General features: G+C 25.6%; 1 protein-coding gene across 1 annotated transcript; it reads right to left on the bottom strand.

Moving 5' to 3' along the window:
* Positions 1–9,821: 9,821 nt before the first annotated feature.
* On the bottom strand, positions 9,822–10,369 carry LOC111631874. Its single transcript, XM_023376211.1, has 2 exons — positions 10,199–10,369; positions 9,822–10,067 (listed from the first exon to the last, which is right to left on the bottom strand). The coding sequence occupies exons 1-2, from the start codon at positions 10,367–10,369 to the stop codon at positions 9,822–9,824; spliced, it is 417 nt and encodes a 138-aa protein (XP_023231979.1).
* Positions 10,370–16,321: the final 5,952 nt, after the last annotated feature.

Raw genomic sequence — 16,321 nt, 5'->3', positions numbered from 1 at the left:
TTTTTTATTTTGTACAAACAAAATAAATATATTGAAAAATATAAAAATAATAAAAAATTATACTTCAGAAGTTAATTTAGTATCAAAAACGTAAAATATTTGAGTAGCCCAAGACATAGCCAAAGATTGCAGCGCCACAGCACTAGCAAAAATTTAAATTTGCCAACTGGAATTCTTTTGGATAACCGACGCTCTACTGTAGTTTAATTTCTATTAAAAATATTGTCATTTTTAAGTAAAGAGCATACAAATAATAATTTAACCTCTAAGCAGAAACCTAGGTTTCTACTACATAATTGGAAACATCAGTCTGATAGACGTTGGATTTTTGTAGACTTCGTGTTTTGCATATTTGTTACTATACAAGAGTTTATTGATGTTCTTTTGGGCAATAAAAAGCAAAATAATGATTATTAATCCAAATTTATTCAAAACTAATTTCATAGTAGTAAAATTGCATATGTGATGCAAACTTTTTTGCAGCACTTTAGACAAATTGAATTGTTGCATTTGATACACTTGTAGGAAATTTTTCTGTCCTTTGAAGATGGATATTTCAAACAGGTTTTCCTCTTCTCTAGCTTGTTGCTCAAAACTTCATCATCTCCAGCAGTCGTTTCATATTCTAGTATTGTCTCCCATGTCGATGTTGTAATCTCTCTGGTTAGATTAGGAATACAGAGCCATCTTTTGATATGTGGGTCCAACAGAGTGAGCCAAGCATTTAATAAAATGGAAATTTTTGTTGACTGGATTTTCACAATTGCACAAAAAATTTAAGATCTTGATGATTTACAAATACTTGTTGATGGATTATCCATAATAAAGAGTTTTAAAATTAAGAAAAATCTTACTGCAAAGCAGCAAAAGTAGCAATTGAAACAATATAAAGTATAAATACGAAACATACAGTCTTACATACCTTTGCATTCAATACATAATATGAAACACCCAGTCAGTAAGACTTTCATATTTTAAAAAATTTATATGTATCTTGAAACAGTCACAAGCTGTATAGTAACACATGCTTAGTGTAGATGAATGATTGATAATAAGCTATTATGGAAGGGCAAACTGAAGCTCAAATGGTTCTTCCACATTGTGGAATAATGTAACAGCAGCAGTCTTACAGACTAATGTTTCTGTTTAGAGGTTAAATATTTAAAGACTAAACAAACATTTAAAATTTTTTTGCAAGAATTAAAAGCTACCTTTTCTAACTTCTTATTTGCTTAAAAATATTTTTATTTTAATTACATTTGTGTAATATAAAAGAAACATTTAAGAACTAAGTAACAAATGAGAAAACTTAGTTAATTATTCAATCAACATTTAAATCCAACTGTCAAGTAATCAACATAACTGCTTAGAGAATAATCACAATCAATAAAAATTTATATTTCATTTAAAATAAAATTTCATATAGTAATTCTTCCAATTCATTAAACATTTTCTTTCAAATGCAAAATTTATAGAATTATAATCTAACAGTATGTTCCATACAGGAAATCACTAATCAATGTAGTACAAACAACTGCATTACTAAAATTAAACAAATATTTAATACTCAATAATACATAGTGAGTATGCCCTTTATAAACAAACATACTTTTTTGAAAGTGTTTTGTTTATATGCATACTTGAATATAAATAAGAAATTAAATGTTAAAGTTACAATAATAGAAATGCTCCATATTTTTACTTATTTAAATTCTTCTGACCTATTTGTGTAGCTAAGAATTATGAACAATCACACTTATTACAGTTTAAACAATATATCAAAGTATTTTTTACTCAGATTTTTTTAAGATAATCTGCTGACTAAAAACATTAATCTACAAACATAGTAACTCATAAGATTAAATTTTAATATTATTGAATAGAATACTGAACATGTATTATTTTTTAGCATATTTTTTCTATTTTTTTATATTCTTATTTATGATTTGCTAAATATCAATTAAAAATATTAAATAGTAATTCAATTTTTACAAAAACCTGTTTTAAAGAATTTATTTTATTGTAACTTTACTTGATTTGAAGTGATATACTATGTTCAAGTTTAAACAGAATATATAAAATTTAATCTTTCTTGAAAAAAAACTTAAAATTCTTAAATTCAAATGTAGGAATTTTTATTACTATAATAATAATAACAATGATAATAATAATTATTATTATTTAAAAAGATTTAAAGTATTTTTGCTTCCTATGTTATAAGTGTCTATGATTATTCTTTAAACAGAATAAAAAAACAAAGAATTGCCATGTGTTTAAACACATTTATGTTTAAACATAGGACAACTTCATATTTTTAAATCTTAAATTGAAATTTACAAGAAAGAAACAACACATTATAACAGAATTATTGACTAATGTTTATTTATAACAATAACAAAAAAATACTTTAAAGATGGATGTAAGCAAGACAACTGTATGTCACCAGTTCCTTTTTTCAAAAATTTTTATAATTTTAATTGGATGTGTTTGTGTTTTTTAAAAGGACTCTGTAATTTTCCAGCAACAAGCAGCCTACAAAGAAAGGTCAGTCGCCAAAAATATGTTAGTCTTGGAACATAAAAATAAATGGTGATCCTTTTTGGACAGTTTTGTCTTCAATTTTATTAAGGATAACCTTTTAACAAAATATCGTGAAGTAATTATTAAAAAAAGTATATTTTAAATAAACATTACAGGCAGCCCTCAACTTTTGCACGTAATTGGTTTCTGAAAGTGTGTGCAAATGTTGAATGTTCAAAAGTAGAGGGATGTAAAAAATATGAACTAAAAACCAAAATATTTATTCCTTAATTTTACTCTTATTTTTAAAAATTGTACATAGATCTGTCTACATCGTGTGAACATCCGGTTGAAGCAAAAGATTCACTGTTTTCAGAACATTTAATTATTTCCATCTGTCTCAATCGTATGAAGTTTATAAGTCTTTAATTTCTTTTTGTTCGTATCAGCACTGCAGTTTCTCCATTTCTCACTCATGATTATCAATTTATAAGGATGAAATATTTAAACATAAACAAATAAACTGGCAAAACACACAACTTGTTGATGCACACCCTAATGCAAGACTGAAACTTTTGACCTCTTGCTTGGAACAACACAGTAGTGATTAGGATTCTGAGAAGTCCACTATTGTAGGAAATAATGCGTGTCCGAGAACATAGAGAGAGCTATCACACTTTGTAGTGTATGAGCGTTCTGCATGGAACGAAATTTTTTCATTATCAACAAAAATATTTAAAAAGTTGAATTTTTAAAAATGTGCGAAATAGAGGATTGTGCAAAAGTAGAATGTGTGAAAGTCAAGAGCCGCCTGTATTTCAAAAAAATTTTAGTAGAAAAAAAACTGTTTAAGCAATTACTTTCATTTGTTTTTAAGTTCAATATAAATACAGGTATACCTCGCCTTACGTCGGTAATTGGTTCCAGGAGAACGACGTAAGTCGAATTTACTTGTCTCCGAATCTACTTATCACTAGGCTAAACCGTAAATTACCATTTCCGGTTCTGTATTTTATTTATTAATGCATTTTTAATAATATATGGTAAATAAAAATCTATTTTAAGCTTACAAACAAATAAATTTTAGTTTTTAATATAGTACAAAAAAAGTAATCTAAATTTACGAATGCATGTACTGTAAATACAGTACGTACTTGTATATATTTTAATATGATTTTATGTGCTTTAAACGTTTTTCTAGTCATATTATGACTTCAATATTTGTGGCGGACAGATGTAAAGTCGAATAAAATGACTTAAACTTGATTTTTATTTTTCCATATACTTTTTTAACAAGCGATGTATAATCGGGAACGACGTAACTCGAAACGACGTAAGTCGAGGTATGCCTGTAATGTTTATTTTAGAGCTGCCACATTTTCTAAGTGAAAATTGCAATTTGACTTACATAATTTTAATTTTTGAAAATTTGTCTTATTTCACATTACAATGCAAATATTAAATGAATACACATTTTTTCTCAATGTATTTAAGTTTCAAATAAACAATCACAATTATTAAAATCTATTTTCAATCCATTCTGCTATTTTTATCAGAGCTATTTTCAATATCTATAAAGATAAGCAAATTCAAGATGTATAACAATGATTTATTTTGCTTAAAAAGCCTTAAGAAACAATGTTTAATTTTTTTATTTTATAACAAATCTATATTACCAAGAGGTGTTTCTGAAGATGACTAACCACATTCACAATTGTTTATTGAATGTTAACCCATAGCAATATTATGCAACCTTATTACAAAAGAGAAATAATACAATAATATAAATCTTATATTATTGTAAAATTTCATTTTATATATTTTAGAAATAAATGTTTTTTTCCTCCATGATATATTCAAAGTGATATTACAAAGTATAACAAAATATGTTAAAAACTGAACATAATAATACAGTCAATTCACATTAATATGAATCACTAGGGAAACAGTAATTAGTTCAATTTATTGAAAATTCATATTAATGATTTTTAGGTTCATGCAGGTTGTAAAGATAATTTGCAGTTTGTTTAAAAAATTCTGGTTAAATATTTCTTCACTTTAGTACATTAAAATTAATATTGTGACAGTGGTTTTGCCAAGGCAGCAGCAAATTCACTTTAATGCAAGAATTTGCTTTATTGGTGTTCATTTTAAGATGAGTCAACTGTATTATTCTAAATAAAACAATAGATGCTGTTTTCTGAAATTTGTTTTTGCATGAGTTTAAATGCCAATAAAACTACTGTAGAGTTAACTAATATTATTATTACTTCCATTACTTTAAACAAATTATTCAAATAAACAATCAAATTAAACTGTTCCCAGAAGAGCAAACTTTTGATTTTCTTGAATTTCAATTATATTATACTTTGTTACAATGTAACACAATTGAACTATTTTATTAATTGTACAAATAAATTAATCTTCTAATAACAAGGCAAAAAGCAAAAATACATACAACCCTAAATTGGCCTTGCAAATAAGCAAGTTTTCGCTTATAAATATTTTAGGTCCAATTCTAAAACCTTCCTCAAGTATATCCCTTCTGAAATTGAATCTTTTGGGTAATAACATTCTAGAATAGACTGTAGGTTTTCCAATGAGTTCTAATTCAAAATTTTTTAAGCATCCAATGGAATGTGTTTATTCAAAAGACTACTCACACAGTCAACCTAAATCCAGCAATGGAACAGTTGCATGAAGGTTTTCATCTACCTTCCAGTAGACATTTAGTTCATTTTTCTTTTATTCTTACAAATCAAATGTCATCTAAATAAAAAGACTAGTGGCAAAATATCAAAATACCAGACAAAGTGAGATCTTTCAAAGACAAAATTAAACTGCTAGATCATCTGCAGGAAGAAGACTCAACAACTTAAATGCTTATGGTAGCTTCATTTATAACAACAACACAAGATACTTTAAGAATAAAGAGACATTAGAAATGTAATAGCAAAATTTACATCACAACATCTATAAAAGTATGTTTTCATTTTTTATTCATATATTTTTTCACTTTCTTAATCTAAGTTTTTTCAATGTATTTCTCCTTTCCACAGTTGTAATTTCGAAAGATAAAAATAAAAAGTGGATATATCTTTTTAATTGTAATTTCCTTGTGCTCCTAATTACACACAACAGTTTTGTAGAATATAACCCATGAATATGACTCTTCTTTTTTATTATAACTCATCATAAACTGCATTTCTTACTAATTAAACACACTCAAGAAAACCTTTTAAATATGCAGCCGTATTTATTACATTCTAACGTTTTCGGTCATATTCAAATGACCTTTTTCAAGAATAAATGGAAAAAAGAAAAATTGAACTCCTAACTCTAAAATTTGAATTAACGATACAAGCGTTTTGGAACATTTTTAAAAGGATATTCTACAGGAATAAAGAGCGCCATCTCTACATAAAGGCTGTTATTATGTAACCACAGTAGCTATTAGAACGTTAAAAAGTATGACGTTCAAGATATAAAATAACATAAAAATAAAAATACCAAACAAACAATGTGACGCGCAAATACATTAGTTTAAGAGTCCTTAAGTAAGTTGCTGCTTTGCCATCGTTCTTGCCGCTTATAATATACTTGCTCACCAGGCTGCCGATACTTTGCTTGCATCTCGGAAGTTGATAGCTAATCCTTTTTGGCTGGTTTTGCAGATATGCCAGGCTTCAGCATACCGGAGGTGCTTTTTTATTATTATTAATAGTTACCAATTATAATAAAATAACCTCAGTAATCAGTTTTAATATTTTTTGAATTAGAAGACAGACTTTTCAAAATGGTACTATTTTCATTTTCAGAATATGTTCTATTAAAAAATAATTTTATTAATCTGCACCTTTTTCTATCAATGTTCATCAAATCCATTGAAGTCGTTTTGTAAGGTATCTCAACATAATATAATAATGAGTAAAAACAAAAAAACAGATAATTAAATTCAATATAAAAAATTTATTAAACTCCTTTTATTTTAGGCAGAGAATTAGCAAAGCCTCTTTCTTTTACATGGCTTATAAAATTGATTTTATTCCCAAAATTTAATTGGTCAATTTTCATTAAACTTAGTCATAGTTTTACATAAGAGAGGATAAGGAAATTAAAAATGTGATAAAAAATGGGAGTTTATGATTTCATTTGAAATACATTGAGGTTAAAGTAAAAATGTCCAAGATTGTTAGCACAAGTGGGTGCAATTTTTTTTTATATTCAAGCCAATTCCTAGTTGATGTTTGGCCAGAAAACAAATTGTGTCTAGTGATATGATGATATACTTTGTCATAATTTATGTCAAAATAATCAGTAATCAGTCATCTGTATTTTTCTGCTGTTCCCTGATACTAGATGTCTACAACTGATCACTTTTATCTGCAAAACACAGTTTAAACTATATGATTTTCTATACATTGAATGACTTCATTCTATGTTATATATAATAAAATTATTATAAAATAATAGTTCTTATAAAATTTACAATATTTCTTTTTATGAATACAATTTTTTTTTTTTTTTTTTGAGTTTTGATGAATATATGTTAGAAAGTGTCTCATCAGTTTTTAAATATTCCATATATTTAGAAATATTCAGCTATTCAGTAAAGATTGAAAATTCTAATCTATGTTCTTTTAGCATTCTTTTCTGTATAAGTTCATTTAATATTAAAGCAGCAATATTTATTGTTCTGCAAGCATATTTGATTTATGATATAACTTACACACATATGGTGGATGACAAGCCAATAATAATTGTACTGACTCAAGGGAAAATTCACACAAAAAAGTGTTAAATAACATTTTATTTCTTGCAAGCACTTTCGACGCAGTAAAAGGTATCATCCTCAGGCAGATACAGAATCGTACCAATTTTGAACAAATTTTAAATTGAAATAAGAATGGCATTAGTCGTTTGGAACATAACAACATTTAGAACAAGAAAACTTAAAACTTAAATATGAAATACATGTAACAACGAGGTGTGTGCGTCTTAATACACAGAGTGGGTGGAGAGTGTAAGAGCAGAGCTAATATTGATGTATTAATCTCTTGTATAGACTAATCCAAGTTCCAGGCAAATCCAGGATGGGGGAGTTGCAAGGCGACATCAACATGGTGAAAAGGGCCTCCCAAATGTACACTAGGCCCCCTTCATCAATATGTATCACTAGGCTTGTTTTAATAATATAAATTTTTTATTATTTTTTTTAACAAACTCAAAATTATAATAGTACTTTTATGTTCAAAAAAATTAAAAATAAAGTTGTATATATTTGATTTTTTTCAGCACAAAACTTGCTTTTATTGTGGGATTTTACAAAAATCAAATTTAGTGCAAATTCCATGAATATTGAAAGTTTAAAAACAACTATTTAAAAAGTTTTACTGAATACAGTAATAAATTTTTAAAAATTTTAGTTTTAAGATATCAGAATTTCCATAACTTACTGCTATTTGTCATTTTAAATATAATATACATGAATATATCTGAAAGGAATAGAAAATGTCATTTTGACATTCACTTTTATTTTATCTATTTACTTTTGTTCAACCAGAATCCTTATATTTTACCAATCAATCAAATCAAAATAATAATAATTATTATTATTTGCATTAAGCAATACAACTATTACTGGAAGTTTACAAAATTTAGTTATTACATTAATCATTATTAACATATTATATTTGGTAATCAAGAATTAATATTACATTTAAAATAAATTTTTTTACTAATGATTAAATTAGTAAAAATAAATTATATTTATGCATAAATATTAGTTGATAAAATACTTGAACTTGTAAATCAACTTGTAAATTTCTTAAAGTAATTATACAAATTTAATAAAGTAACATTAGATGTATTATGTAAAAAATAATAAAAATTTTTCATCTGTAATTTTCTTCTAATTTCGTAAGTTGGTAATTCATAATCTGTAAGCTTTATCACACAGAAAACACATGCACTTTTGAAAATCACATTAAAAACATCTCCTCTATCCTTCAAAATAATGCAATCTTCTGTCAAAAATCATTTAATAGCTATTCAACCTAAGTTGATTAAAGAGTTTTTTTAACATTAAATGGTAAATTAGAAGACATATATCCATTAATATTTAGTTAATGTAAAATCAATTTATACCATTTACGATGAACTATACCCTGTTTACTGTGGTGCATTCATTCCAATAATTTGTTACTATTCCATAACACCTTTATTTTCTTTCTCAATTTTTCTTCAAACTTATAAAATCTTCGTATTGTTCCACTGATCTTTGCTTTTAACTTTAAGATCTAGCTGCCAACTCTGTGCAAGATTATAAAAACTGCTATTTCAGCAATGTCATTTTTCTATTTTTTCAAAAGAATCCAATTTTCTTAAATTTTTATATTTTTACTTTTTCTATTATCTTAGCCAATCTCTTTCAATACTTAATATCAAGTGCAATATCAAATAATAGATAACTATCTAACTCTTGGTGTATAGGTCAATATTTTACTTTGGGTACCTTTTAAGCTAGTTGTTATTTGTATCAGTATGTTTTCAATTTACAAAATTGAAAACATACTGATTATTAGACTCTGGTAAGGGGAAGACTAAAGTAGAAACTTTAAACAAATTTGAAGAATATCAGTAAAATATGTTTTCATGAAGTAAAGGAAATTCACAATGCTGCCACTTGAGTATCTCACACCCACATGCTAGTCCTATTTTTTGCACCTCTTACGAATTAAGAATTCAAGGTATATTTGCACTATTTTTTTAATCCCAATCAAACACTTTTAAATTGAGTTTGAATGGTATGAGCATCTGGTAATGTTGTTATATACTAGTACATATAAATTTATTCCTTGCCAAGAACTATACAAGAAACTTATCACCAGGATCATTGTTTATTAATTGTTGTTGATCAGTAAATTATAGTAACAATGTAAGTAGAGTGTAATATTATTCATTTAATGCTGGTAAACACAATCAATATTTTTAATGCAGGGACAGGCCATCAATATAACATGGCATCTGTAAGTAAACGGAATGATGCATAGCACATGTGCATTGCTCCATTTGCTTCCACATATTTACACACACTGCATCTTTGCATCAAAATATCACTCACATGCACCAGCACTTACATTGTTCTCGACTCCTTTAAGAATTTAATGCTTTATAAATATAAACATCTTATTTTGGAATGGGTTTTCAAAGTTAAATGTTAAGTTAATTCATTTTTTTGATAACTTCAATAAAACTAATAAAATAAAATGCTAATTCACAATAACTGTATAAATAAATCTTTAGTAAGATTTCTTAGTTAACTGATTACACATGTATCTATGAAGGCTATCCCAAGTCTCATCTCCTGTAACGATGTGGTCTAACAATTTATCTCCTTCCTGATCATACTGAGTCAAAAATGATAAAGCACTGCCCAATCTTTTTGTTTTGTGATCATCAGAAAGCAGTCTTGGAGCCCATCGAGAACACAATTTTCGATAATTCAGTTTCTCTGAAACAATGGTATACAAAACTGATCTTGAAACCTTTGAAAATTCAATTAATAACATTGAAATTGTGAATCATCAATCCTCTTGAATTTTGTTATCCACATCAAGAACCAATCTTCAGAAATCAGAAAAGGTCAGCCAGGGCATGGCTCATCATGCACATTAACCCATCCATCCTTGAACATTCTCAAACACTTTTGAACTTTACTGTCACTCATAGCATTATCACCGTAACAAATCTGACAGTGAATTTCTGCTGATGCCAAGTTTCTTGCACTCAAGAATCGAATAACAGATTGTATCTCATAGTCGGCGGGTGACTCAATTTTCTTAAACATTATAAACTTCTACTGCTCAGCACACAGACAGACAATACATGTGGTAAGCTTGCTTGGAGCAGATGAACGTGTGTACTGCCACAATTGCGTATCATTCTCACTCTCATTCACAAACGGACCTTATTTAAAAAATAGCCCTCATATAATAAAGCAAATATTATGTTATGTTCAAAAAGTTGTGTATATACTGTATTTCTGTCTTTTCAAATAATTTTATTTGCAATTTCAAACATTGTAAGTAAAATTTAAAAATAATTTTAATTGTTTTAAAATCATTTTTAACAATGATGTGAAATAATGAGTTAAATCAAATAATTTTTGTTTGTGCATTTTTTTACCATTCTGGAACATTTCATCAAAGTACAAACATGTTTTTATAAAATGTTGTTTATCAAATTTCTAGAATTAAGGATATTATATCAATTTTTACTATTAATAACTTTTTATTTTTTAAAATTAGAATTTTTGAAGCAGTCAAGAAAATCACATGCTAGTTTTCAAATAATAAAAAATACATAATATACATCATATATTTTCAAAATATAAATATCTATCCACCCAACTTTTGATTAAGGCCAAACAATCTGCCAGAGTATATTGTGAACAAAATAGTAGTCATATAGTCCAATACAATCCAGCAGATTGTTTGGCCATATATTTTTACTTGTATAGCAATAATCAAAATAAATTATATTAACTTTAAAATGTATACTATATATAATACAAAAACCAAAGTTTAAATTCAATGCTAATACTTAATTTTAATATACAGCATGTTCATAAATAAACAATTATAAATAACAATTCCAAAAAAAGGCTAAAAAATCAGTTTTATTTATAAAGCAACTCATGAGATTTTTTTATTTTTTTCCATATCTTATATTTAATATGTATTTTATTTTTTAGTAACCACTGTGTATGCTAAAAGATAATCTAAGGCCATAGAAGATAATCTAATTTTTCATGAAATCTTATTGAAAAAAATTAGAAGAGTTTAAATAAATAAATCTAGAAAATGCAGATACAATGCAAATAAACTCCAGTCAATCCACCATTCAGCAGACTGGCTAGAGTTCATTTGCATTTAGCCATGCTCATAAATCCATAACTGAGATGCAATACTACCATCTCACTTGTGGATGTATAATGGTACTCTTATTATGATGAAAAAATATCAGATTAAAGAAATTGAATCACTAATCAAAACGCTGAACATATCACAGTAGTTAATTATCAGATATAATAGAACAGATGGTAAATGTCATGGAATGATCTTAGGTGACAAACACACTGATTACTTCATTTATGATATTAGTTATCATGACAATTTAGCAGTTTGATATTTTGACATTACTCTAGCTCTAATTTCTACCAAGTTCAGTAGAAAAGTGCACTAAAATATTTGAGAATACTGAGAATGTACTGTTAATATTAGATGTTCTACAATTTTTCTGATCTTTCAGAATACTTATTTTATTGTAGATTGCCAACATTATCGTTGTCATTAGATAATGACATCATATTATATCACTGCTTCCAAACATTAAGTGATTGTTGATTAGAATGGTCACAAAATCATCAATGCTACAGTAAAATGAAACATGCTGTCTAACTAAATATTAACTTATTGATTAGACCTTTTAATTGTTATCCATGTCATCTATAAACTACCTTTGATATCTATGAAATAATAAACAGAGAATATACTAAACTTTTATAAGATGCAAAACCTCTTGAATTGATCTTCTCAGTGGCATAGATTGGATTTTTGTAGATATATTATTGCTTTTATCATACACTATTTATAGTCACTCATAACTCTCTAACATTCACAATTATTTCTTAACATGTTATGTTCTGCTATACAACATAACACTGCTATACACTGCTGTATTCAGCAGTTCTAACAGTTCTGGAGCTATTGAGTATTTTTCTGCTTTACAGTAGCGATGTTTTGGAATGTGTTTGGTATTTTGACATCACATTTAGTAGCGTCTTTCATTTATGCTACCTATCTCTATCTGAATATGACCAATGATGGCTGCTTTTTGTTTCAATACATACATCACTCATCATTCAGCAGATGTAACTACATAACAGCTAACACCTTTGCTCAGTTACAACTGTTGACTCTGCTGAATGCAGCCAATTATGCTACAATTCAGTAAAAATTTTTTATTTTAATTTCTGTGATGTTTTTTTTTTTATGGGACATAACATACTAGTGCAAAGAAGAGTTAACAAATATAATGTCATGTTAGAAAACTTAAAATACTAATGTAAAGAACAGAGAGTTATTAAAACTTGCAAAATAGATATAAAAAAAGTAATGATTTAAAGAATTTAAATCCAAGATAATTTTATGTTTATGAAGTTAATATACAATCAAAATGGAATTTCAGATGGAGCATGTAAAAGTATAAATCTATGCTAATATAAGAGACTATGAATAAGGAAAATGAAGATATGTTTCTGTATTGTAAAAATAATTTTAAAAAATATTAATAATAATTGCATAATCACTAAAGTAGTAATAATACACGTAAACATATTTAGATTAGAATACAAATACTAGTTATATTAGGATATTAGTTGCAAATTACTAAAATTACTTCAAAATCAATGTGTAACAAATGATACTTTTTTTAATTGTACTTAATTTAAATAAACTATACTGACATGTTCTAATTTTTATTGTGAAGTTTTAAAATTTTGAAAGAAAGAATAAAATTGATCCTAAAACTTTCCTTGGTTTTGTTAAAAATGAATTTTTGTTTTTTAAATATAGATATTTATGAACAAAAAAATTCAGAATTTAAATTATTCTTAAATATACAATGTTACATTTTTTAAGATAATATTTTTTAAATTAATTATTCTTTAATTACATGAAACTGTTATTTGTTTAATTAGTTCAAACTAAATACCATTTCAAAAATACAAAATACAAATTTTTAGTATAATTTTGTTTAAATTATTATTAGGTATTTATGGTCATGTAGCAAGGTTTAAATAAAATTGCTTTCAAACAACAATTGTTTGCATTTTATATCATTTTTATTAAACACACCAATTGATAAATAAAGAATTTACTTAAAGGTTACATAAAATTAAATTTGATTAATTTATGAAATGGTCTGATATTGATTTAATCTGTAAATAAGACTATTTACATAAAATATATCTGATGTAATGTTTTACTATATTTACTTGTATTATTTTAATCTTTAAAATGGTTTAAGAAAGTATTTATATTATAAACATATATAATCTAAAATACTTTCAAAATAGATATTTATAAAAGTGATAACACTCCTATTAGTAAACTTATCATCTTATAAATATATAATGTTACATTTCATCAGTTTTTTTAATTTGACTACATGAAATACTACATTTTCTGATCACATAAACAAAAAAAATTAGAAAAACTTGAACCCTTTTATTCTGAAGTAGCCTATAGTTATAGTACAGTCTATGAATTCAAAATGATTAATATTTTCCAAAAAAAAAATTTAAGGTTATTTAAATATATACTAACTATTTTCATGAAGCAGAAACAATAATAAATGCACATTATGTATTTATGAGTGTCTCTTCAAGGACAAAATTAAGATTAAATTCATAACTATCCAATTCAGAATTAACAGTGATTTCATGATCAACAATTAATTAAGATTAAATTATTTCATTATACATTTTATGTGATTGCAATAGTAAAAATGCAATTTAAAATGAATTGTATCATTTGTACACATAGAAAAAAAAATTTTATATCATCAACAATAACTTTAATATGACTTTTAAAATGAATGTATCTGAAAAATTTTTCTCAAGCAAGGAAAAAAAAACCCTGTAATTTCTCTATACATAAATCTGAATTCAGAAATAATCATTAAAAAATTTATCTCCAAAGCTTTCATTTTATATTTGACTTAAACAAAACAAAAATATACAAGCTTCATAATCATATATAAAAAATAGTGTGACAGCTAATGTAATATATACTCATGCTAAAATATGTTATAGTGATATATTTATAATATAAAGTAAGTCAAAGAACAAAATCATAAGTCAATACTATTCAAAGAATGGTATAATATAAAAAAAAAACATATGATTGTCACTGTCAAACTTCAGAAAGTTTTTAATTTGTCATTTAAGTTAATTAAATATTTTTATACTACCTTTAAAACATCCACTAACTAAAACTGATGGATATTGTTATTTTTTTCGATATACAAAAATTTTAAAAACAAAATAATTGACAGTTATGTATATATTTATATTAATTCTACACGCATATATATACATGTATAACATNTATAACAATAAAATCATTTTAAAAATATCCTTTAAAATATGAATGAAAAAAATTTATATATATAAATTTCATATTTTAATAAGCTGTTTAAGCTATATATGTATATAATTGTGCTAAGGAGATTTTTGTTAACAAAATTTCATCTAGAGTTCTCAGTGGATCTGAACAAATTAAGTATCAATATATAAGGGTGAATCCACCAATGTGCAATAAACTTTTTATATTTGGATCAAATGATCTCTTCCAGAGATATTGGGTTCAAAGTTATGAAATTTCTCTATCATTTTGTATAGAATATGAATAAAAAACTTTTCACAACAATTTAGTATCAGGTCCACTGAATTGTTACCCAGGAGGACTTGGCCAGGTCTTAAGTTCTATTGGATTTATCACCTTAAATGTGGTATACAAAGAAATTTTGTAATCCATTTTCATATTTTGTGTGAGGAGCATAGTTTAGACTACAGGTACAGGTAGTTTAGACTAGAAGTAACTTTTTGATAGACATTAAGTTCCAATTTTTAATTCTAAATTAACATTTTCTATTTAATGCTTTATTCCACAGATTCACAGGTTATCTGNTGATGTAATGTTTTACTATATTTACTTGTATTATTTTAATCTTTAAAATGGTTTAAGAAAGTATTTATATTATAAACATATATAATCTAAAATACTTTCAAAATAGATATTTATAAAAGTGATAACACTCCTATTAGTAAACTTATCATCTTATAAATATATAATGTTACATTTCATCAGTTTTTTTAATTTGACTACATGAAATACTACATTTTCTGATCACATAAACAAAAAAAATTAGAAAAACTTGAACCCTTTTATTCTGAAGTAGCCTATAGTTATAGTACAGTCTATGAATTCAAAATGATTAATATTTTCCAAAAAAAAAATTTAAGGTTATTTAAATATATACTAACTATTTTCATGAAGCAGAAACAATAATAAATGCACATTATGTATTTATGAGTGTCTCTTCAAGGACAAAATTAAGATTAAATTCATAACTATCCAATTCAGAATTAACAGTGATTTCATGATCAACAATTAATTAAGATTAAATTATTTCATTATACATTTTATGTGATTGCAATAGTAAAAATGCAATTTAAAATGAATTGTATCATTTGTACACATAGAAAAAAAAATTTTATATCATCAACAATAACTTTAATATGACTTTTAAAATGAATGTATCTGAAAAATTTTTCTCAAGCAAGGAAAAAAAAACCCTGTAATTTCTCTATACATAAATCTGAATTCAGAAATAATCATTAAAAAATTTATCTCCAAAGCTTTCATTTTATATTTGACTTAAACAAAACAAAAATATACAAGCTTCATAATCATATATAAAAAATAGTGTGACAGCTAATGTAATATATACTCATGCTAAAATATGTTATAGTGATATATTTATAATATAAAGTAAGTCAAAGAACAAAATCATAAGTCAATACTATTCAAAGAATGGTATAATATAAAAAAAAAACATATGATTGTCACTGTCAAACTTCAGAAAGTTTTTAATTTGTCATTTAAGTTAATTAAATATTTTTATACTACCTTTAAAACATCCACTAACTAAAACTGATGGATATTGTTATTTT

Source organism: Centruroides sculpturatus, unplaced genomic scaffold (genome assembly GCF_000671375.1).
Source record: "Centruroides sculpturatus isolate CEXI.00-Female unplaced genomic scaffold, Cexi_2.0 scaffold788, whole genome shotgun sequence".
NCBI lineage: Eukaryota > Metazoa > Arthropoda > Arachnida > Scorpiones > Buthidae > Centruroides > Centruroides sculpturatus.
This window is presented reverse-complemented; position numbering and strand designations above follow the sequence as displayed.

What these genes read in the sequence shown, in the direction of transcription:
- LOC111631874 (XM_023376211.1), bottom strand. Translation starts at nt 10,369, where the DNA reads ATGTTTAAGAAAATTGAGTCACCCGCCGACTATGAGATACAATCTGTT. An exon ending in GAATGTTCAAGGATGGATGG is followed by an intron (nt 10,068 to 10,198) that starts GTTAATGTGCAT and finishes GAATTTTCAAAG; the next exon opens with GTTTCAAGATCAGTTTTGTA.